The sequence below is a fragment of the Chrysochloris asiatica genome, unplaced genomic scaffold (assembly GCF_000296735.1).
Source record: "Chrysochloris asiatica unplaced genomic scaffold, ChrAsi1.0 scaffold00047, whole genome shotgun sequence".
In the NCBI taxonomy this organism is placed as follows: domain Eukaryota; kingdom Metazoa; phylum Chordata; class Mammalia; order Afrosoricida; family Chrysochloridae; genus Chrysochloris; species Chrysochloris asiatica.
The window spans coordinates 17,504,400-17,528,115 of record NW_006408565.1 but is presented as its reverse complement, the minus strand read 5'-3'; the positions used below and the strand labels follow the sequence as shown (position 1 = coordinate 17,528,115).

The 23,716-nt window shown below is 38.5% G+C and overlaps 1 protein-coding gene across 2 annotated transcripts in view; it reads right to left on the bottom strand.

Moving 5' to 3' along the window:
* The window catches only part of USP48 (ubiquitin specific peptidase 48), a 126,059-nt gene that overhangs the window by 28,854 nt on the left and 73,489 nt on the right, over positions 1 to 23,716 (bottom strand). For both annotated transcript variants that reach the window (XM_006862339.1, XM_006862340.1), the window contains exons 13-19: positions 19,077 to 19,191; positions 17,433 to 17,563; positions 12,630 to 12,701; positions 1,988 to 2,112; positions 1,715 to 1,837; positions 1,383 to 1,444; positions 973 to 1,083 (exon numbers count right to left, since the gene is read on the bottom strand). In XM_006862339.1, the coding sequence (XP_006862401.1) occupies positions 973 to 1,083; positions 1,383 to 1,444; positions 1,715 to 1,837; positions 1,988 to 2,112; positions 12,630 to 12,701; positions 17,433 to 17,563; positions 19,077 to 19,191 (739 nt within the window). The remainder of the gene's footprint in view (positions 1 to 972; positions 1,084 to 1,382; positions 1,445 to 1,714; positions 1,838 to 1,987; positions 2,113 to 12,629; positions 12,702 to 17,432; positions 17,564 to 19,076; positions 19,192 to 23,716) is intronic.

Below are 23,716 nucleotides of genomic sequence, written 5' to 3'. Positions count from 1 at the left end.
TTCAATCGTGTTGATTCCAACTTAGTGACACTACAGGACAGAGTGGTGGTGGTGGTTATGTGCCGTGGAGTCGGTTCCGACTCATAGCGACCTTGCGCAGGGTTTCTGAGGATGTAAATCTTTACAGGAGCAGAAAGTCACATCTTTCTCCCACGGAACTGCTGGTAATTTCGAACTACCGACCTTGAGGTTCACAACCTGATTCGTAACAACTATGCTACCAGAGTAGAAGTGCCTTATAGGGCCTTCCAAGGTGATAAATCTTTATGGAAGCAGACTGCCACATATTTCTCCTGCAGAGTGGCTGGTAGGGTCAAACTGTTTACGTTTTGGTCAGCAGCCAAGTGCTTTAACCACTGCTCAGTCCCATGGAACTTATTATTTATTTGCATTCCGTTTTATTTTCATGGTTTACATCTTCTAGGTATTTAAAAAATATTTTTTAAAAATAACAGAAACATCAGGGGTAAATTTCACAGATGAGCTCTTCTGGAAGCATCTGAGGAGTGGAACTAATTTTTCAGTTTAAGGCCCTAGCATTTCAGATGAACAGCTCAGTGGCTTTGCTCTGAGCTACTTTCTCCTCCCTTTATTTTCTGAAGGCTGGCAGCTGAGGAGAAAAAAACCACAGCATGACCATACAGGCTATGTGATTCTGGCAAAGAGTTCCACCAAGAATCACTGAGCTGGTTGTCAACAGCTTGGAAAGAGAAGGCAGAACTGCCTTTTCAGAAGAGAGCAGGAAGCCGCATGAAGACTGAAGTAGAGTCTCAGGCGGCCTTTTGCCTTTTCTGGAGAAAAGGTCTTTTTTAAAAGACAAATGCTCACTCTGATAGAACATATAAAAAGAAAAAAGAAAATCCACAACTCAGCAAAGGGCCAGATTCTTAAAACAGGTCAGATGTGAGACTTCCTAAACACACTTCATTAACCAGTAGAAATAGCAAGATTGCATGAAGAGAGGAAACTCACAGTTTAGAATCTTCTTTGGTCATGGAAGCAAATGTAAACATGAGTCCCCCATGGGGACACAGGAGAGCGCTGTTTCCAACCGATGACACAGGGCTACATCTTGTGGGTTTTCTACTCAAAGGAGATAAGGAGTGAAAACACACCTCACAACTCTATGACTATGCAGAATGTTTTCTCAGATCCTTATTTTAAAACTAGAGATCACAAGGGGACTTCAACAACTTCATGGGAAAATGGAATTAAAAGTTAATGGACTTTTTCTACACGTTTTTGGGAGCCCCTCATATTTAAAAGGACATTAGTAATTAAATATGACTTTTGGATTATCAATTTAACTTAATCCATGATTGTTAAGAAATACTATAGCCAAATAACAAAAACAAAAAAAAAAATAGAAAATTTTTTTCTACCTAACAAATTTCCGCCATTCTTCTACAAAGAACTGTGACACAATGTAGAGGACATCCGTATCCTAGAACACAAAAATCACATCCAAGTACCCATTAAGTCACATGAATTCCTACGGCAAAAGCTTTTTATATATTGTGGTTTTCCCTTCTCAAGTTTTATAGACAAAATGGAACTCTCTACTAAGAACTAGCAAGGGAGAATAAATCGTTCTGATTAGGTAGGAAACAAGTTAGTTAAAGAAGTCCTGGGTTTTCTGAAATATCTCATCAGGAATTTGGCAGGGGTCTTAAAAAGGTAGATGGATTCTTTCCTTTATGAGAATTAATAGTACCTCTGGCCAGTTACTGAGACAGGGTCTGTTTTTGTCCTGGAACAAATTTGGGAGAGAAGTCTTTTGTTCATTTGCAATCATTTTATGTAAGGCTTCATTTTCTTCCCCTTCACGTTCTAAAATCTGAAAGAGAATGAAGCAAATCAACTCTCTCCTGCTGACAGCACATTCTCGCCTCCTCCCCAAGCCCCATTAAGAGCACAATGTGAATCCTCAGGGTAAGCCAATCCAGGGGGTGGTGAGCACTTTCCACAGATGTCAGGAGTTCAGTACCTTGCACTGTGAACAGCATTCTTTGTAACTTGGAAACTCAGGAGCCTTTGGAAAGTACTGTTGCAGCTTACTCCAAGCCTCCTTAGAAACAAGCCTTCTTTCGTTTTCTGATATGCACAATTCCCCTGAGTTGGGAGGGGGAAAAAATGCATGTGTGTGTATACATACAGTCATTTTTTAGGGGGCTGGAATAAAAAAATTGATATATAGTCTCATAGTCTATTTTCCATTCCTTAAAATTAATAAAAACCAATAGGCACCTTTTCTTTACTCAAGTGTTACGGGATCACCAGGAGTCAAATTCAACTCTATGGGAACTAATAACTGAATATTTATTAACACTCTTCTTACTTTCAAATATCTCAAAGATTCAGAAGTTAGCAAATTACCTCAATTTCATGTCCTTAATCTAGGTCTGTGGTTGAAAAAAGGAAGATGAAAACAAATGTGTGAGGCTGATGCTGTTGATGTGTGCCACTGAGTCGATTCTAACTCATAGTGACCTTGTGCAACAGAACAGAACAGCCTCCTAGAGTTTCGCAGGTTGGTAATGCCAGAACGAAGAACAAATCTGTCTTCGTGGAAGTACAGAATGTTCCTTAGAAGTAACGATGGCAGGCACTTTGCACATGTTATAAGGGACCAGTACCTGAAGAAGGACATCAAGCTTGGAAAAGCAGAGGGTTAATCAAAAAGAGGAAGACCCTCATGAGATGGACTAACAACAGAGGTTGTAATAATAATCTCTAACAGCAATGGTTGTAAGGATGATACAGGCAGTGTTTCTTTTTATTATACATAGGTTCTCTGTGAGTCATAACTCACTCAATAACACCTAATAACAACAACCTTTCAGGAAGAGATAGCCACATACTCTCTCCCACGGAGCCACTGGTGGGTTCTAACTGCCAACATTGCAGACAAGCTCGTAACCACTATGCCACCAGGACACCGTCATATGAGGACTGTTGTTGTGTGTGAATCACTGACTTCACGGTTCAACCCGACCATGCAGTCAGTCCAGTGTTTATCCTGCAGCGCCACCCCAAGACTTATCATGTAAAAATAGTACCATACATTTTCGTCTTTCACCCTCCCAGTAAAAAAGGCGTTTCCAGGGACCTGGTAACTATTAGTCTAACAGGATCTGACCTACTCCCACACTACTCAGTTGACACAATTTCCTAAAGACTTCCCTCCCATTTGACTGTGTTACTATACTGAATTCTTTAGCAGATCCATTCTCTTTTATCAATTCATAGTTAAATACAAAGATATTCTAATGTTAAATCTAAAAACTATCTCCAGCCAAGTTTGATTTTTTTGGTAGGGTGGTGTATTAGATTGCTAACAGCAAGGTCACCTGTTCACTCAGTGGGAAAAGATGAGGCTTTCAGTTCCCGAAAGATTTACTGCATTGGAAACGCTATATATAGGGTTGTTATGAGTCGGACCAACTCCACAGCACACTATTACTATAGTCAATAACCCATACCTCTTGGATCTTCAAGAATTCCAGAAGGTAATGAGCACAATACTGATAACCATGATCCTTCTCACAGAAATGTCCACGTCAGAGTATACCACAATCACTGTCCCTCTTCCACTTAAAAGTCCACACCTAGCTCAAAGAGTGTCTTTCTCCCCACTCTTATCTCAGCAGTCTTGTGGTTCTATTTTCCATTCCTCAAGTCAAACCGAACTGATAGATTAGTAAACTGTACTTAATCTAACTGAAAGGACATTATCTTGAAAATCACCCTTAAATTTCCAAAGCTACATTTTTATTTTTGCCTCTAAGAATAAGGTATCTGTAGATTTATTGTGAGTAATAAAGGCACAGACTTTCTATACAGTATCAGGATTTGCTTTATGTATTTTACTCAATAAATACAGACAGACACAGACAAACTTAAATAATAAACCCAGGATCACCAGAACCGGTAAATAGCAAAGCTGGGATGTGAACTTAGGTCGGCCCCATCCAAAACCTATCATTTCAAATACCTCAAATACATTTTCTTATCTTCCAATCCTCACCTTTTATTGAGCACTAAATAATGCTAAGAAGGATTAGTTTTTACTGCCATCGTGTTAGTTCCAACACTTAGTGACCCTATATAGAGGGTTTCCATGGAAAGAGTATGCTACTGTAATAAGCAAATTACTAGAGAAATTAGGTCACAGTATAAAATTTTACTTTCATTCTGAGTCGTTTGTTAACTTAAATTTCCTCTGAGGCTATAGAATCTTACTCTGCTGTGCCTATTCCAAAACACAAGTAGGGAATTAACTTTTAAAGGTTAATTGGATTATCAAATCCTAATTTAGTACATTGCTTCAGTGAAATATAATGTAGTCATAAAAAGATTAAGGTAAATTCTCTATTACTTGATTTAAAAAAAAATTCTAAGGCATTTATCATTTTGAAATGATTTCTGTATTTTTAAGACTTCTCCCTGTGTGTGGTATGGCCCTATCTGACTAAGAACACAAGGAGAGAATAAAGAAAACAACTGTTTTGTGTCACCAAGTTGGTTCTGACTCACAGCAATCCTGTAGCGGGTTTCCAAGGAGCCACCGGTGGGTTTGAACCACTGACCTTGCAGTTAGCAGTCTAGTGCTTATCCAACAATGCCACACAGGATCCAATGGAAAACAAAAGTATTTTAACAATATTTGATATATCAGTTTTCAAAAGAATCCATAGGAACTATGGATACGCTGCCTCTTGTTTTGATGTAGGAGATACTTTTCCTGAGTGACTAGGGTTTATGTTGGATATGCATCACTCTTTTAAGCAGACAAAAACAAAGAACAGCCTTAATAAGAAGTTCTACACTCAACCTCATAGCCAAGCTTCTAAGTTCCGCTTCATACCATTAAAATTTTTTTTTTGTTATTTTTAAGTGCTTTCCAGTCAGTTCCAACTCATAGCGACCCTGTCTAGAGTATCCTAGGAGCGGCTGGTAGGTTTAAACTGCTAATCTTGTGGTTCAAACCAACTCTGCAGTTCCAGACCTCTTGGATCTTCCAGAGTTCCCAAGGTAACCAGCACAAAGACTCTACAATTACATATATTTTACTACTGTCCATGATCTTACAGGAGTCCTAATGTGGCACTGTAGGATGAAGCACTAGACCACAAAGTCCATTTGCACTACAAGGTCACCAAGTCCAATCTTTTATCAGCTGCTCCTTGGAAACCCTAGACAGGGTTGCTATGCATTGGAACCGACACAATGGCACTTAGCAACAACAACAATGATGTTATAATAATTAACTTTTATCTGTGACATGAATTTATTAGAAAACATACTTATACCCTGCAATAAACAATATAATTTCATTAATCTGAAGAAAAAGATTCAGTTTAAAACAGTTTCCAAGGTAAGATCTAACCAATCATCAAGGACTTAATTTATTAAACATAAGTGGACAATCTAATACCCATATATTTTTCAGGGGAAACAGAAATTTAGTGAATAATAAATTAGAGTCTGGATGAGAACCCACAAAATCTAGTTCAGATGACAATGGAAACAGTCAAAGAAGAACAAACAAACTGCCCAAAAAGAACTGATGCGTTCTAATCATGGTGCTGGCCAAGAATATTAAATATACCATGGACTACCAGAAGAAGTTTCAGCAAGCAAGGTTGTATCATCTGCATATCTCAGGGTGTTAATGAGTCTGCCTCCAATCCTGATGCCACGTTTTTCTTCATAGAACCCAGCTTTTCGGATTTTTTGCTCCATACAGATTGAGTAAGTATGGTGAAAGAATACAACCCTGTCGCACACCTTTCTTAATTTTAAAACATTCAGTGTTCCCATGTTCTGTTCGAACAGCTGCCTCTTGGTCCAGGTACAGATTCCTCATGAGCACAATTAAGTGTTCTGGAATACTCATACTTCGCAATGTTGTCTATAGCTTGACATGATCCACACAATTAAAAGCCTCTGCATAGTCAATAAGGTACAGGTAAACATCTTTCTGATATTCTCTGCTTACAGCCAAGATCCTTTGTACATCAGCAATGATATCCCTCGTTCCACGGCCTCTTCTGAATCCAGCTTGAACCTCTGGAAGTTCTCTGTCAATGTATGCTTGTAGCTGTTTCTGGATTCTGGATTGGAGGAAGACTCATTAACAACCTGCGACGTGCAGATGATACAACCTTGCTTGCTGAAAGTGAAGAACACTTAAAAATATTTACTGATGAAGATCAAACAGCACAGCCTTCAGTATGGATTGCATCTCAATGTAAAGAAAACAAAAATCCTCACCACTAGACCAATAAACAACATTCTTATCAAAGGAGGAAAGATTAAACATGTCAAGGACTTCATTCTTCTTGGATCAACTATCAACATTCATGGAAGCAGCAGTCAAGAAATCAAATGATGTATTGCATTAGGCAAATCAGCTGCACAAGACCTTTTTAAAGTGTTGAAGAGCAAAGATGTCAACTTGAGGACTAAGGTGCACCTAACCCAAGCCATGGTATTTTCAATAACCTCACATGCATGCAAAAGCTAGAAAGTGAATAAGGAAGACAGTAGAATTGATGCCTTTGAGTTATGGTGTTGGAGGAGAATATTGAAAGTGCCATGGGCTGCCAAAAGAACCAACAGATCTGTGTTGGAAGAAGTATAGCCAGAGTGCTCCTTGGAGGCCAGGATGGCCAAACTTCGTCTCTCATACTTTGGACATATTGTTAGGAGGGACCAGTCGCTGGAGAAGGATATCATGTTTGTTAAGTTGGAGGGTCAGAGAAAAAGAGGAAGACCCCTAACAAGACAGATTGGCAAAGTGGCAGCATCAGTGGGCTCAAGCATGGCAATAGTAGTGAGGTTGGCCTAGGATCGGGCAAGTGTTTCGTTCTGCTGTGCATAAGATCACTACCGACTCGATGGCACCTAACAACAACAACAACGAGCTATTCTAGCAGTACAACCAGAATACACCTTCTTAAAGCACAGCAAAGATTGCTGAGAATGATGCAGAACCAGGCAGTATTTCATTCTGTGGCACACTAGGAATCATAACCAACTTTAACAGCAACACTAAGCAAAGTAGTTTAAAAACTAGGTAATAATTACTGTAAGTTATAGGAAGACTGTTTACTTAAAGGAATAGTAAAAAAACAAACGGAAATATATAAGAAAGCTGCTTCACATTACCAATAAATAATCTTTGCTATAGCAGAACATCCTCTAATGGAATACAATGTAACGATGAAGTCACATCGAATCTATGATATATTAAATATTTGCAGGGCATTGGAAATACGTTGAGATTTTATTTTTAAAATAATAGACTTCAAGATAAAAATGGTCATTTAAACCTGCATTTAATTTCAATGCCTCCTGTATCAAAATTAAATCCCAGTAGAGATTTTTCTTTTCCAAAGCCATAAAGAGAACAGAAAGGGAACAAGAGCAACTAAAAGCTTGAAAGCAGATGAATGAGACAAGAAAAATGAATTCTAAGTTGGCCAAGGTCAAGGAGTAATGACAGCTGACACATTGCAGGAACTGATGTAACGTGGTATGTGAAGTGTTGGTGAAGGTGGGGTTAATTAATAAGAAGTTGGATTAATAGTCTATATTCTCACCGACTCGATGGCACTTAACAACAACAACAACAAGATTCTCACTGTCAACTACCAGCGGTTCCGCGGGAGAAAGATGAGGCGGTCTGCTCCCGTAAAGATTTACAGCCTCGGAAACCCTGTGTAGGGTCGCTATGAGTCGGAACTGACTCCATGGCACTTAACAACAACAACAACATTCTCACTGTATTCACAAATTCTTCTCTTCCATTAAAGGAGGGCCTCTACCCTAAGGGACATCAAAACACTGGAAATGAGCCAAGAAGATGAGTAAATAAATGTTGACATTGTTGTTATTGTGTACAATGAAAATTCAGTAAGAATCTGTATATGATTTGCAAGATCAGCTGGTGGGTGTGAACTGCTGACCTTGAGGTTAGTTTGGTTATCAGTACAGTGTTTATCCTACACAGCCAAAGCAGGGTCCAAAATGTTTGCATACTGAATGCAAATATATCTAAACTGCCTTCTTTCTGCAAACCCAAAACACTGATAACAGGTTTACATTTGCCAGGCAAGAAGTATACTAGAAGGTACTGTGGAAAAATCTAAGCAGCCCAAGAGGGTATTTCCATGAAATAATGAAGCTCACATTCAATAAGCCCCAACACACACACAGCTTCCACGGGTGCCTAGTGCCAAAAAGTAAACAGAACCACAAGGCTGACTACTATGAAAATTCATAATACTGCAGAACGGAAAGAAAAAATAATGACATACAAAGAATAGCTCTGGGCTTACACATAGTACACTGAAAGCTATAGCAAGTCCTTTAAACATAAGAAGAAAAATCATTTCCAACACAGAATTGTGTACTTAGGCAAACAACTATGTATACTAAGTGTGACCCAGGGCATGTAACTTTCACTTCTCTGTGGCTCACTTTACTTACTCATCAGTAAACTGGAAGTGACTACGGACCTCAAAGAATTGATGTATAAAAGACTTAGAAAGTTCACCTATCGACTGTAAGTTTGTAGCACTGTGGCGGTATGTGAATCGCTGGACGTTATGCCACTAGAACTTTAAATACCAGCAGGGTCACACATGGTGGACAGGTTTCAGTGGAGATTCCAGAGCAATTCACGCTATGAAGACAGAGAGGTGAACATTTCTGAAGGGTTAGTCACTGAAAACCTTGAACAGCACCTGACCCAAGCTATGGTATTTTCAATCACCTCGTATGTATGTGAATAAGGAACATGGAGAAGAATCAATGCATGTTGTTAGTGAAGAATATTCAAAAGTACCATGAACTGCCAGAACAAACAATCTGTATCGCAGTGTGCAATGCCTCTTAGAAGGAAGGATGGTGAGAGTTCATTTCACATACTTTGGACTTCTCAGTTACTCAAGAAGGACATCACGCTTAGTAAAGTGGAAGGTCAGTAATAAAGGGGAAGACCCTCAACCAGATGGACTGACAAAGTGGCTGCAACACTGGGTTCAAACATAGTAATTATGAGCACAGCATAGGATCCTCAATGTTTCGTTCTGTGTGCACAGGGTTCCTATGAGTTGGAACCAACTCAACACACCTAATAATACCACCGTTACTAGTACTATTAGAACTGTTAGTACTACTACCAACACTAGAAGAGAGCATCATGTTTGCTAACTGCTGTGTGCTGTTCATTCTGTTTCGATTTCTAGCAACCCTCTGTACAACAGCATGAAATATTGCCCAGCCTGGGCTATCATCAAAATTCCTATGCTTAAGCTCACTGCTGGAGCCATTCTGTCAACCCATTTCATCAAGGGGGTCTGAGAGCAGACAGTGTGCTCGAGCTGCCAACCTTGCAGAAAACCCTCAATGAGATGAGCTGACCCAATAATCACAATTGTGGGCACAAACACACCAAACTCAGTAAAATCTGGAAAAGCTGGAACCTGCTTAAGGCAGAAACCTGTCAGAAAAGGAAAACTCAAACTTTTACTAATTTTGTCATTGTTAAGTGCCATCAAGTCAGTTCTGACTCATTGCAATCCCTGTAATAGGGTTAACGAGGAGCAGCTGGTGGGTTTGAACCACCAACCTTGAGTGCAGCAGTCGAGTGCTGATATTCCAGTGCCACACCAGAGTCCATTTTCACTAATAAGAGTGTTGTTGCTAAGTGTGATCGAGTCAGTTCTAACTCATAGTGACCCTGTTCTAAGTTTTCCAAGGAGCGGTTGGTGTGCTTAAAGCAACCAGTGCTTATCCTACAGTACCACATCAGGGCTCCAAAACAGTGTTAGAAAAGTCATAAAGACTGCAACTTGTCAAAGGTAGAAACCTACAAGACTTAGTTAATAAAGTTGTTGTTGTTGTTATGTGCCGTGGAGTCGGTTCCGACTCATAGCAACCCTACACAGGGTTTCCGAAGCTGTAAATCTTTACGGGAGCAGACCACCTCATCTTTCTTCCTTGGAACTGCTGGTAGTTTCGAACTGCTGACCTTGCAGCTTGCAGCCTGATTCGTAACCACTACACTACCAGAGCTCCTTTAGATAATAAAGTAGTCCCATCCAATTCTAGGAGTCTTGGTGTGGCGCTGTGGGTTAATGCACCAGACTGCAAAGCCGTTTGAACTGCAAAGTCGGCGGTTCAAGCTGATCAGCTGCTCCTCAGAAACCCTATACAGGGTCGCTATGGGTCGAAACAGATTCAATGGCACTTAACAACATCCAGTTCTGGCTTTCATCATGATTCTATCATGATGATGACATAAGACCAGGCAAAGTTTTGTTCTATTATACTAAGGTTGTCATGAGTCACGAGCAAATTCACTAGCACTTAACAACTTCCATCAATACATGTATAGAAGTGGATTAAATACAAAGTCAGTTAGTGAAATGCATTTTTAAGTGAGGTCAAATAGCCTGCCCTGGGAAAAGCCAAAACTGCTGAAACAGCACACAGACAGATGACAGCGACACAAGCCAAAAACAAAGGTACAGAACTATCCTACTTAAAATATCAGATCACAAAACATGACATCAAAATGCCATTGAGTTGCAGATCAAGCTAAAGGTCTCAAAAAATAGTGTTTGTGTACAATCTTTGAGGAGCTGAGCAAAGCAGCATGGATCCTGAAATCACATCAGCTCTGTCACGCTTTCTGGTCAAAGCTGTCAATATAGAAGCTACAACAGAAGACAAGGGGTAGATGGGTAAAGTAACAGTCAATGAACTAAGGAGTAAAATGACAATCTGTGTTCTGTCACTGCTTCTACCATGTTGGCAGCACCACGCAAAAATCTTAGTATTTTGTGGTAGACTCCATAAATCTCAAACTGGAGGTAGTTAGGATACACACACATGTTCCGAAAGATAAAAGAGCCGATAAGAAAGCATCATTTGAAAAAAGAACCTACTTTTGGCTACTCATTCCACCTTTCCCATTTATTTACTCCTGCTGTTTAGTACTTAAAGGGTTTCATCTTTGTTCACATTTGTGTATGGAGAGACAAATTGGCAGGTAGGGTGATACAATAGAAAGAACAGATGGCTTTGGAATGCACACGAACAAAGCCCACATATCTCAGGATGACCCCTTCCTACTTATATGGCCTAAAAAACAAGAATGCCACTCATCTTTTAGGCTTAAGGTACAGTGAGACCAAGTGCAAAAAAAAACCAGAATACAAAATGACAACTATTACCACTGGTGTCATGAAGGACGCATGCTATGTGAGGGCTAGTGTAAGGGACACATCATCCATTGGTTCCTAATGAAATAAAGACATAGTACTTGGTAAAGTGGAGGGTAAGACAAACAGATGAAGACACCAACATGGTGGAATGATACAGTAGCAACAGCAGTGGGCTCAAACTACCAATTAGAAGGATGACACAGGACCAGCAGTTTCATTCTGCTGTGTGCAAAGGGTCACTGTGAGTTGGAACCGACTCAGGGACACGTCACAATAACAACGAATCTATTAAGGAGTTCTGAGTTGAGTGCTGTTGAGTCGTTTCCGACTCACAGTGACCCTGTATAGGGTTTTGGAGGAGTGGCTGCTGAGTTTGAACCACCAGCCTTGCAGTTCAAACTGAATTTGTGGCCCAGTGCTTATCTTATAGTGCCACACACAAATATGGCATTTTAGTTTCTCTGGATCCAATTTTTCCCGGGATAGACTATTTACACGAAAGAAAGTTCTAAGGAAGTCAACACTGGGCAGACTTTGCAGAATCAATCATCTGCCTGATTATTTTGTAAAATTTCTCATTGGCAGTGAACACCAATTTCTTGAAACCAAGTAAGAAATATGAGAGAACTTAGAAAGGGGGACTTCTTTGTGGAAAAACTTAAATAAAAGATAACTGAATTTTTCAATGAGCTTTTGGAAGCTCCCGTGTACATAAATCAAATAACCAGGATTCAGTAAGAATTTGGAATTGATAGTTCAGAGTAATTAAGTGGTGGTGGTGGTGGTGGTGATGTGCCGACTCACAGCAACCCTGTACAGGGTTTCTGAGGCTGTAATCTTTACAAGATCAGAAAGCCTCATCTTTTTCCCACGGAACAGCTGGCAGTTTTGAACTGCTGACCTTTGAGGTTCGCAGCCCGATTCATCATCGTACTCAGTAAGTATTCACTATATTATTAGATTAAAAAGAAACGAAGCCATAGACTGAATAATAACATGAAATATAAAAAGCCTGTTCGCAACATGTTCAAATTGGATACATAGTCACGGAAATTCTCTCCCTCACATCCCGAGAGGTCCTCAGTGTGACAAGTGACAAAATGCTTCTTCAATGATTTCCTCAGAAAACAGAAAAAAAAATCTATTTGGTATTAAGGTTTTTGTGGTGTTGTTTCAGGAGAGAATAAATAGTGGGGGAGGTTAACATGAAAGCAGGCAATGGAAATTGACACTCAAAAGGGCTTAGAAATCCCAGCAAACATAGTTCAGAAAACCAGTTATTCCACAAGAACTGTCCCATTAGAGTGTAGTCCCGAAAATGAAAGTGTGAAATGTTCCACAAAATACTTATATGTAAAATTTGTTCGACAATTGGCACATCTAGCTTACCATGTGGACATAGAATATCTTCATTAAAATTTAATTCCTCCTCTTCTTCTTTTCTTTCTTCCTTTGTTTCATCTAATTAAAAGAAAGACAGATAATACTGTGCTGGCTGTTGTAAATTCAGGGTAACACAAATGACTCCCTGCACAATTTTAAACAAAGAAAACAATATTCTGAAAATTTGACCCAAGTGATTGATTCCTACCCATTTCTTTCTGTGAAAAGGTATTACATTTCATTCCCTTCCAGCGCAGGGGAGTGGATGGAATCGATGACTTTTTTTGGGGGGGGGTATGCAAGAAAATATGCCTTTTCCCTTTGGAAAAACAATGTATCCATACATACCTAGTTAAAGTTTTCAAGTTAATCATCTACATGTCATGTCATTTCCGCCTACCTAAATAAGAACTTGATCTTTAACGTCAAACAAAAAATCTTAAGAGCTTTCCTTTTTCTATTAATATTTCTCCTCTAATACCTTCTTACTCATCTACACTACATCACTGACCAAGATGCCAAGAAAAGACAGTGTTTACGTATCAGAAGATTAGTTTTTCCAGGTTAAGTTTCCATAGATTTTCAAGGTTAAGTACATATCATAGCACATTAATACAATTATTACATAAAAATACTTTCTAACCATTAAAAAACTTGAGTAGAAAAAAACGGCTAAAAGATGGATATGACACATACAAATAGCTTCTCAAATATGTGAAGATGATCAACTCCAATTATAATTTTGACAAACATAAATCAACATTGTCCATTTTCATCTATCAGATTAGAAAAGATTGATAACTAGTGATGCCATTTTCATTTTGACAGAAGCAAGCAGGAAGAACCAATGGTACCACATGTTCAAAGGAAATTTACCAGTAAGTACCATTACATATCAGTAAATTACAATTACACAAGGCCATAATTTTCTGCACAGCAATTACTAGGGAATTTAGCTTTTAGAAACAATCTAAACATTATGCAAAAATTCTATGCTTATATAGTAACTATAAAAAAACTAAAATTAAACTAATCATAAATACACAATAAAATACAATTATTAAATAGAGAATTGCACATTTTGTAAAGGAAAGATGCATAATTGTGTCTATATGAGCGCCATTATTAAAAAGTCCCTATTCACAGTGATTATACAATTGGTGGAAGGATTTTCAAGTTCTACTATGTATATTTTTGTACCATTTTATTTTTATTGTCAACAATATACACCAATGAAACAATTTTTATATGTACAATTCAGCAACAGTGACTAACATTTCAAGCTGTGCAATCTTTCTCACCACCCTTTTCCAAACCGTTACTCTTCCATTTTAACACAAAAATTCACTGTTCTCCTAAAAGTTACTACCTAACCTTTCCTTTTGCTATTGTCAATTGGCTCCCATGAAAATAGTTCTTAAAAGAGCTCAATACACAAGGCAGACATTTGTTGTACATTAAGCTAAACAACTGTTTGGTTTTAAGACTTGAGATATTTTTGGTTTAAAGTTTAAAGATTATCTCAGGACAAATTTCAGGGTTTGATCTAGTCTCCAGAAGTCAATGAGAATTTGAAATTCTGTTGTGCCTTTTCTCCCTTTTGATTAGGGTTCTTCTATAGAATTTGGATCAAAGTGTTCAGTGATGGTAGCCAGTTTCGGTCTCAAGGTAAAGGAAGCAGGTTTGCATGATGGCAATTTGCCACACATTCCATTTCTTTTTCTGTTATACAAGGAGAGAATGGAGACTAATTGACTGGTATCCTTGCAAGCTTTTAAGACTACAGGCACTGACTACTCAAGGAATTAGGATTTTTAAAAAAAAGCACTAAACGTGATTATTAAGGCAATTAATTGAGAAGTCCTCTGAAATCATGATTCTAAAACTCCAAACCAATAAATACACCAAGCCCATAAAGTATTTGGTTGTATATTTGCAGTCTCCGCAGCTGCTCCTTTGTTGCTGCTATTGTAAATATACCACTCAGTTTTTCACATGCAAACAACTTACTGACAGCAATTACATTAAGTGGTTGGAGAATTTGAGCAACTGACTGCGAATCACACCGACCATGCAGTCCAGTGTTTATCTTACAGCACCACAACAGGACTCCATAGACTCCTTCAAGTCCAAGTCAAGGCTGTAATTTTTTTCTTCAGTTCTTTCAGCTTGAGAAATGCTAAGTGTGTTCTTTCCCTTTTGATTTTCTAACTCCAGATCTTTGCACACTTTATTGTAATATTTGACTTTATCTTCTCAAACTGCTCTTTGAAATTTTCCATTCAGCTCTTTTATCTCACTTCTCTCACTTGCTTAGCATCTCTATGCTGGAGAGCAAGTTCCAGAGTCTCTTTTGACACCCAGTTTGGTCTTTTCGTTCTTGTCTTCTCAACAACCTTTCTTCCTGTATGATGCTCTTTATGTCATCCCGTAACTCTTCTGCCATTAGAGTTTAAGTCATCAAATCTGTTCTTGAGATGAGCTCTAAATTCAGGTGGGATTATGTTCAAGGTCCTATTTTAGCTCTTATAGACTTGTTTTAATTTTATTCAGCTTCAGCCAGAATTTGCATATGACCAATTGATGGTTTGTTCCAGTCTGCCCCTGGCCTTGTTCTGGTTTAAGATATGGAGCTTTTCCACCTCTCTTTCTACAGATGTAGTCAATTTCACATTTCTGTGTATTCTATATGGTGAGATCTATGGTCATCTTATAAGTTGTTTAAAAAAGATATTTGCAGTGAAGTCATTGGTCTTGCAAAATTCTATCATGTGATCTCCAGCATCATTCTTATCACCAAGGCAATATTTTCCAACCATTGATATATCCTCTGTTTCCAACCTCTGCATTCCAATCACCAAAAATTATCAATACACCTTGATTGTATATTTGATCAATTTCAAACTGAAGTTAGAAGAATTCTTCAATTTCATTATCACGGGTTTTAGTGTTTAGTGCGTAAATTTGAATAATAGTTATATTAACTGGTCTTCTTGTATGCATATGGTTATTATACTGTAACAGACATTATACTTCATGACAGATCTTGAAATGCTCTTTCTGAGGATGAATGCAAAACGTCATTCCTCTTCAGTTTCTCATTCCTGTCATAGTAAACTATGTGACTGTCAGATTCACAATGGCCAATGCCAGTGCATTTCAGCTCACTAATGCCTAGGATGGCAATCTATGTTTATGTGTTCCATTTCATTTTTGACAAATTTCAGTTTCCCTAGACTCCGTCTTCTGATTATTAATGGATGCTTATTACATCCATATAAATGGAGAAAAGACTAAAGTTGGCAGAGTTCATTTTGCTCAGATCAACCATCAACATTCATGGAAGCATCAGTCAAGAAACAAATGACATATTGCATTAGGCAAATCTGCTTGCAGCTGAAGACCTCTTTAAGGTATGAATGAGCAAAGATGTCAGTTTGAGGACTAAGGTGCATCTGATCCAAGGCATGATATTTTCAATAACCTCATATGCATATGAAAGTGGACAGTAAATATGCAAGAGTATAGAACTACTAATGTCATTTGAGTTATTGTGTTGGAGAATACTGAAAGTACCATGGACTGCCATAAGAACAAACAGATCTGTGTTGGAAGAAGTACAGCTAGAGTGATCCTTGGAAGCCAGAATGGTTAGGAAGTCACGTATTTTGGACATATTATCAGGAGTACCAGCCCCTAGAGAACAGTATCATCTTTGGTAAAGTGGGGGATCCGAGAGAAAGAGGAAGACCCCTAATGAGATGGACTGGAACAGTGGCAGCAGCAATGGGTTCGGGTGTATCGATTGTGAGGTTGGTGTAGGACTAGATGGTGTCTCGTTCTGTTGTACACAGGGTTGCAATGAGTCAGTGCTGACTCGATCGCACCTAGCATTTCCCTCATTTTCAGTTATGCCCAGTCAGCAAATGAAGATCCTGTGGGCTTTACTCCATTCAAGTCATCACAGTCAACTCTACTATGAACTCTACTGGAACTCAACGAGTCCACCATGGGTGACCCTGCTGGAACTTAAAATACTGATGGCATAGATTCCAGAATTATAGCAACATGCTAGCTACCATGGTATTACAAACTGACAAAACGAGTATTGGATGCATATATATAAACTGCTAATGTTTGAAGATAAGAAAATTAAGTGAAATAATCATGTTTGTATCACCTGTCAATTAGTAAATTTTCCTGGCACTGTTGGATAAGAACTGCAATGCTAACTATAAGGTCAGAGGCTCAAACACACCAGTTGCACTTTGGAAACCCTATATAGGGTGGCTGTGAGTCAGAAGGGACTAAACATTTTCATTTAACTTGTGGCAACATAATTTTCTATGTGATGGCACAGCTTTAGATAACTCAAGACACAAGAATATGAAGCAAAAAGCTTCTAACTAGAGGCCCTTCCACTATGATAAAAAACCACAGAAGTACACGTTCATTTACTTAAAAATAATCGAAAACTAAAATGTACTGAACCATTTGCAGGACACTTACCTGTCTTAAATATGGTAACTTGGAGTGAAACTAAAATTAATTTTGCATGTAATTACCTAGAGAGAACCTGAGCCCAAAACATGCTAAATTATAAAAAATTTGACAGGTGAGTTGCTAAGCCCATGCTAAATTTTACAGTTTCTTTCATTTGTTCGGAGAGGTTTCTGGTATAGTAAAAAACTGTCTTTAAAATTAATACATGGTTAGAAATTAAATTAATTTTTCTAAAAACAAATGCTTAAAATTCTGTTGATTTTTATTACAATTCCTAACCACCTGAATACAGATTTAACATGTTACCTTTATTCAAGGTGTTGCCATTCATTTTCCCGTTGCTTTGGTCTATATCACCATCTTGCTCATCAAGTTGTTCAAGAGCTAGCTGGCGCCAACTTCGCAAGGAGGATTTCCCCACCCAAAACCCGTCATTGCTGTGGAACACAGAGAATGTTAAACTATGCAGTTAATGTTTGCCAATGTCCTTTTCTTTCCTTGTATAGGCCACAAGTTAAATGAACTATAAACATTCAAAATCAACTGCTGTGCTGGCTTTTCTTTTTTTTAAACCTACTTCCTTATTTTGACCAGTTTTACTCTTCAGTAGGAGTCCTGATATAGTATTGTAGGATAAGCATGGACCACAAGATTGCTTTGAAACACAAGGTTGGTGGTTCAAACCCACTAAGCTGCTTCTTGGAAACTCTATACATGGTAGCTATGAGTTTGAACTAAATAGATGGCACTTAACAGCAACTCCTCAGTAACAAACATTTTGTTTTGCTTAATTGTAGGTATCTGATACTTTGTTTTCATCTTCAATACTATCCTACTTCTCATATCTCTCCCTTATCTATATTTTTGCCAATCAGACCAATCAACTACTTTCTTTCATTTGATTACCATTCATAATTACACACAGGTGTACTTTTAAGTAGTCATACCACCTGTGAACATACCTATCTCTATACAAACATACATTCAGGGTCATTGGTAGGCTGGTGTGGAACAACCAGAAACAGTCAACTAGATTTATCTTTGGGAATGTGGAGGAAACTTTTTCTATTCATTCTCAACTTAAATGAAACACATCACTGCCAAAACACAGAAGTATCCATTGGACTCTGACTCATAGCAACAATAGGAGTGGAACGGCTCCTTTGAATTTTTCTAAAACTGGAAATTTCTCCAGGAGCAGATAGCCCTCATATTTTTCCTAGGAAGCAGAAGGTTGATTTAAACTGCTGAACTGTGGCTACTTGCCCAACAATGAGTCCACAGTGGCATCAGGCCTAAAATATAAACCAAACAAAAACCCAATCCAACTGTCATCAAGTCAATTCCAACTATATAAGGTTTCTGAGAGTGTAAATCTTAATGGAAGCAGAAAGCCTCATCTTTTTCCAGCAGAGAAGATGTGGGTTTGTACAGCCGACCTCACAGTTAGCTGTCCAGTGCTTATCCTATAGCACTAGCAGGGTTCCTTCTGACATAATACATACACAGTAAATACCATCTTATCAACTACCAGATTCTATTGGTTCTGAGTTGAAAAATACTCCATGGATATTTCTAACAAGAATATTCTACTGGGTACCATTCCTTAACACACTAAGTTTCATGAAGAGAGAAAATGAAGCCAACCAGCCAGGATGTTTCTCTAATGTGAGGGCTCTATAATTCTATGTCAGAATACAGGCTAAGATTGTGTGGTTTGGTCAAGCCTCAAATACACATTTTTGCATCTTTCTCTCTAATGGATGAAGACAATATCAAAGGTTATGTGGTTTGGCTTTATCTTCGTCACAATGACAAACACTGCAAAATTCCCTTTAGACTTGGCTCTACAACCCACCATTCTTCTAAAAAACCAAATTCTCTCTTCCATAAATACTAAGTTAGTTTGAAAGTGTTTTAGCTTATTATAACATGCAATATGTAACCTACCCCTTGACTGTTGCCTTTAGCAGATTATTAACGGTTTTGTAATCTTCATTTAGTTGGTTCTTTAGACGTAACACACGGCAACGTTCTACCACACATTCCTTACACAGGGCTTTCACTAGAAGCAAAAAATGAGAGAACATAACTTATTCATAATGATTTCCTGTTAGAAAAATGCTTGCTGCACTTCAGAAAACACAGATGACCTTTAAACCAGAAATACAAATCTTGACAACCTAGAAAATTGGTATATATCCTAAATTACTTTGGTGCTATAAAAACAGCAATATTATCTGCATTAAAAAAATGGCAGGTGAAATACAATTTTTTACAAGTTTAGACACAAATTTTACAAGAACATAACTAAATACCTGAGGCTTCAATGTAGACAAGAGAGTGAGTATATCTTATTTTGGGACTTGTTGTGAGTATTGAGTATTCCAATACTTCAGAGCAAAAAACACTATGGGGGGAAAAAGTCAACGGTCTGATTCAAGATACATATGATTTCTAAGACTCATACAAAATCGAATTCTTGGAAAGATCTTCCCATGGGAATTTGCTTATTCTGAATCAAATACAAATATTTAAAAAGCAAAACTTCAAGTGTGTACAAGAGGACTTCTGGCAAGACGGTGGACTAGGCAGAAATATGATGCACATCCTCTCCAACAAAGATCGATAAGTTGTAACTGACTCCGCAACACTTACCAACAACAAAAAATACAGATCATATGAAACAGAAACAGAGGACAATGCTAGAACCCTGAGCTTCAGAGGACAGGTCAGAGAAGTGGACTGAGTTACTGGGAGGAGAATCTGAACAGGGGTGGAAAACGAAGGGGAATGGCTGGTGAATGAACTGCCTCCTAGACGTGGCACCGTCATGTCGAGGAACTTTGGAGGGACAGATAGATGGTGGCCTGGCAGCACAGATTCACATGGGAGACGGAAAAGGTGGGATTCCTTCTTGTTCCCCAAGCTCCCCTGAATAACAGAGGTGAGGCATAGCCCCAATCCTCATCTCCTCTCCAGGAGCTCAGGGCTGCATGCAAGGTTTGAGCCAGTGTAAGGTGGGTACCCACTGTGCTGCCTTGGTGCCTGGATCAAGGTGGGCTCTGCTCCAGGTCTATAGAACACACAGAGACTCCTGGCCAGAATCAGTCACCTTGCCACAACTGCCCGTGTTTCTGACAGATACCAAAACTAGCAACCTGAAGAGCTGCCATGAACTACTTGTGGATTGGATGACCTGAACATAGACAAAACTTTTGGCCTACAGGAACTCCATCTGGGCAGGGAACTTAACCATCAAATCCCTTCTTCATCCACCTTGTGAGTTATTTGGCCAGCAGGAGCCTCAGAGTTTTCTCTTCCCTCGGTCCAACAACTGTAATGGTTGTTTTTCTTTTCATTGTTTTTATTCTTTCTTCTCCTTCCTCCTTCTCTTTTCCCTTCCCTTGATTTAAATCCTTTCTACCTCTTCTGCCTTTTCTTTTCTTCTTTTATCATTCCCACTCTTTTTTCCTCTTGAATTTACTTTACTACTATCTAGTATCTTTTTCTTTTCATATTCCATTTTTTAGTGTTTTTATTTTCTGTCTTATTTTTCTCTTTTTTCCTGTCCCTCTTTTCTCTTTTTAACTATTATAGTATTTACAATATTTTCTTTTTGCTGCCTGTTTTTGTTTCTTCTTCTCCTTTAGTAATATTCTGCTTTAGCTGCTATTTGTTCTGTTTTGTTTTCCTGTGTGTGTTTTCTTCTCTTGCCCCAAGAGACAGGAGACAGCAATCATGCCCATACATTATCAGCCACAATCATACCTTCTGCAACTCTACCCAAGGAGCAAGAGGCAACATGAGCTTGTATAACACATGATCAACAAGACATCGCCTAACACCAGCCAAATCCACCCTCAGATGAGCTGTACAAATGGCAAATGCAATACAGTGAGCACATTTCCATTCTCCTAATCTCATCTACCAAGAGACAACTGGTGAAAGCCTAAGAACACGCCAACATACAATCATTACTTAAATACAAATACAATGATAACCCAATGCCTTAAAGACAACAGAAGATTTTAGCTCACACAAAAACACAAGAGAGAATGGCTCAAATGACTGAAATACAGAGCTCAAAACTCTTTGTGAGGAAGAAGAGGTAATGGAACTACCTGAGAAAGAACTCAGAAAAAAAGAAAAAAAAATTTAGAAACCTTCAACAGAAATATCATGGAGGACACACATTAAAAAAAAAAAAACTTCAGAAAATTTAGGCAAACACTATCAATGCCAACCCTGAAACAATTCAAAACCTACTAATAGATTTCAGAAATGAACATCACACTGAAAGGGCAAAGGAGGAGGTTTGAATCAATGGAAGCCTGAATGAGTGAGTTTGAACATAAATCTCTCAATACTAGAGTTAGCTAGAAGAACAACCTAGAGGGGGGGAAAAAAAGAACAAGAAAAAATCAGAAGAAAGTCTGAAATTTTATGTGGGATTCCACGAAGGAAAACTTGCAGGTGATAGAAATTCCATAACAGAAATACAAGAAAAAGCACACAGAAAGTTGTCGAAGAGTTGCTGAAAAAAATCTTCCCTAACATCATAAAATATGACAGATGATAATTTAAGAAGCTAAACAGCCCCCAAACAGGATAAGACCCCAAAAGAAAGCCAACAAGACAAAATTTCCAAAACAAGGAATGATTCCTGAGAGCAGCTGAGAAAAAAAAAAGTTACCTACAAAGGAGAGGCAATAAGGCAAAGCTCTTAATTTCTCAGCAGAAGCCATGCAAAGCAAGAATGCAATAAGTTGACATATACAAAATTCTGTAAGAAAAAAAAAATGTCCAGCAACAAATCAAACCTGTCCCTCAAATAACACAGTAAAATGAGGATATTTTCACATAAAAAGATTAAATGCACCAGTCAAGAGACAATGGGTAGCAGAATGGAGACAAACTTTGGTACATACACACAATGGAATATACTGAACACACTGAATATACTGAATAATGACAAATCGTGAAAACTCATTACATGGATGAACCTGGAGGACAATTTGCTAAGTGAAATTAGGCAATCACGGAGAGACAAACAGTATATGCAACCACTGTGGTAACAAGTTAAGAAAACGTTTTCTTGCTAAAAGAAATATTTTACGATGGTTACCAGAGGTGGTCGGGAAAGGAAAATTATTTGATGGGTAGAGGGTAGACACACGTTCACTTGGGTGATGGAAAAGGAAGTAATATGGGTGGGAAGTTGGTGCAGTAGAGATAAAGGTAGTGGAAGACACTGGAAAGAGTGTAAGGGTTAAAGAGACTAGAAGGAAATATGGTTAACTTATAACTTTCATATAACAAACGATGGTACATTAGGGACTGCATTCAGTGTAATGACACAAAGTATATGATTTATTGGCCGTGGGACTGATGATCTGTTCTGTAAATATTCACTCAATTCACAATAAAAATTTTAAAAGAAAAAAATACAAATAAAAGACAATAAATAAAAATCCCATATTATATAAGACTTCAAGGAAGAGCACCCAGAAAAAATTCTTTATTTTTTACCTCTTTGTGAGTTATTTTACAGGTTGGACTGGATTGCTTAACCTAGGCTTAATTTTAAAGGACAAACCTTCTACTGGGGGCAAAGGAGAACACCAAACCCTGGGAGATACATGACCTAGGGTTCCGAAGAACCATGCATGCTCATAAAATCCAGAATAAGTTCTGTCTGCTCCTACCAGACGCCTATGTGGTGCAATCTATCTTGAAGAAATGCTGCACATGCGACCAATTAATTAGCACTGCACTTCCTAACTGGGTAATTTCCCAGAAAACCCTGCCTATCCCTATGAATAAACATGTATTTTCCTATCCAAAACCTTTCAAACCCCAACAAAACCTTTGTTTAGGAGACAGAGGTAACTGTTGCATTTTGTTGTTGTTGGAATACCTAAAATGGGGTTACAACGTGCCCAGTGAAGGAGGCTTCCTGTGGAGCCTCTGCAATATATAAGACTATAGGTAGAAGCCTGAACCACATCCAGATCTCCAGAGAAGGGAAATTTCCACTTGAAAGGACGAGGAGACCAGCCTGAAACAGCTAGAATGATAGAAAATACTTCTTGAAAGAACGACCTGCAAGGAAAAATACAGAACAATGGAGGCAGACGGACTGTTACTACAGCAATGGGCTGGTTGCTTGCCTAGGAAACATTGAGGCAAGTGGTCGGGTCCCCTCAGTGCAATCCCCCTTCCAAGACTGACTCAATGGGAATACACGCTCTGATTGGTGACCACGCTTGTTACCGATAAGGGGAAGTGAGGGAAAACAGCAATGAAGTGGCGAGCTAAGCCCTACAATGTGGAGAGTGAAGCATTTAGCTGATAAAAAGAGAGGGCATGTACACAAGAACACCCACACTTGCAGATAATACCCACTTGACATGGCTTCAATAACTAGATGATCAGAGCTCAACCAGAAGAGGAAAAGAAGAGTAATCTGATACAATATGATGAACTTGACCTACACCTATGGAAGCAGTATCTCAAAAGAGGGAACAAATTCTTACAGCAAGAATCATTCCTACTAAAGCTGTTTTTAAAAGCACCAATTTTTTTTT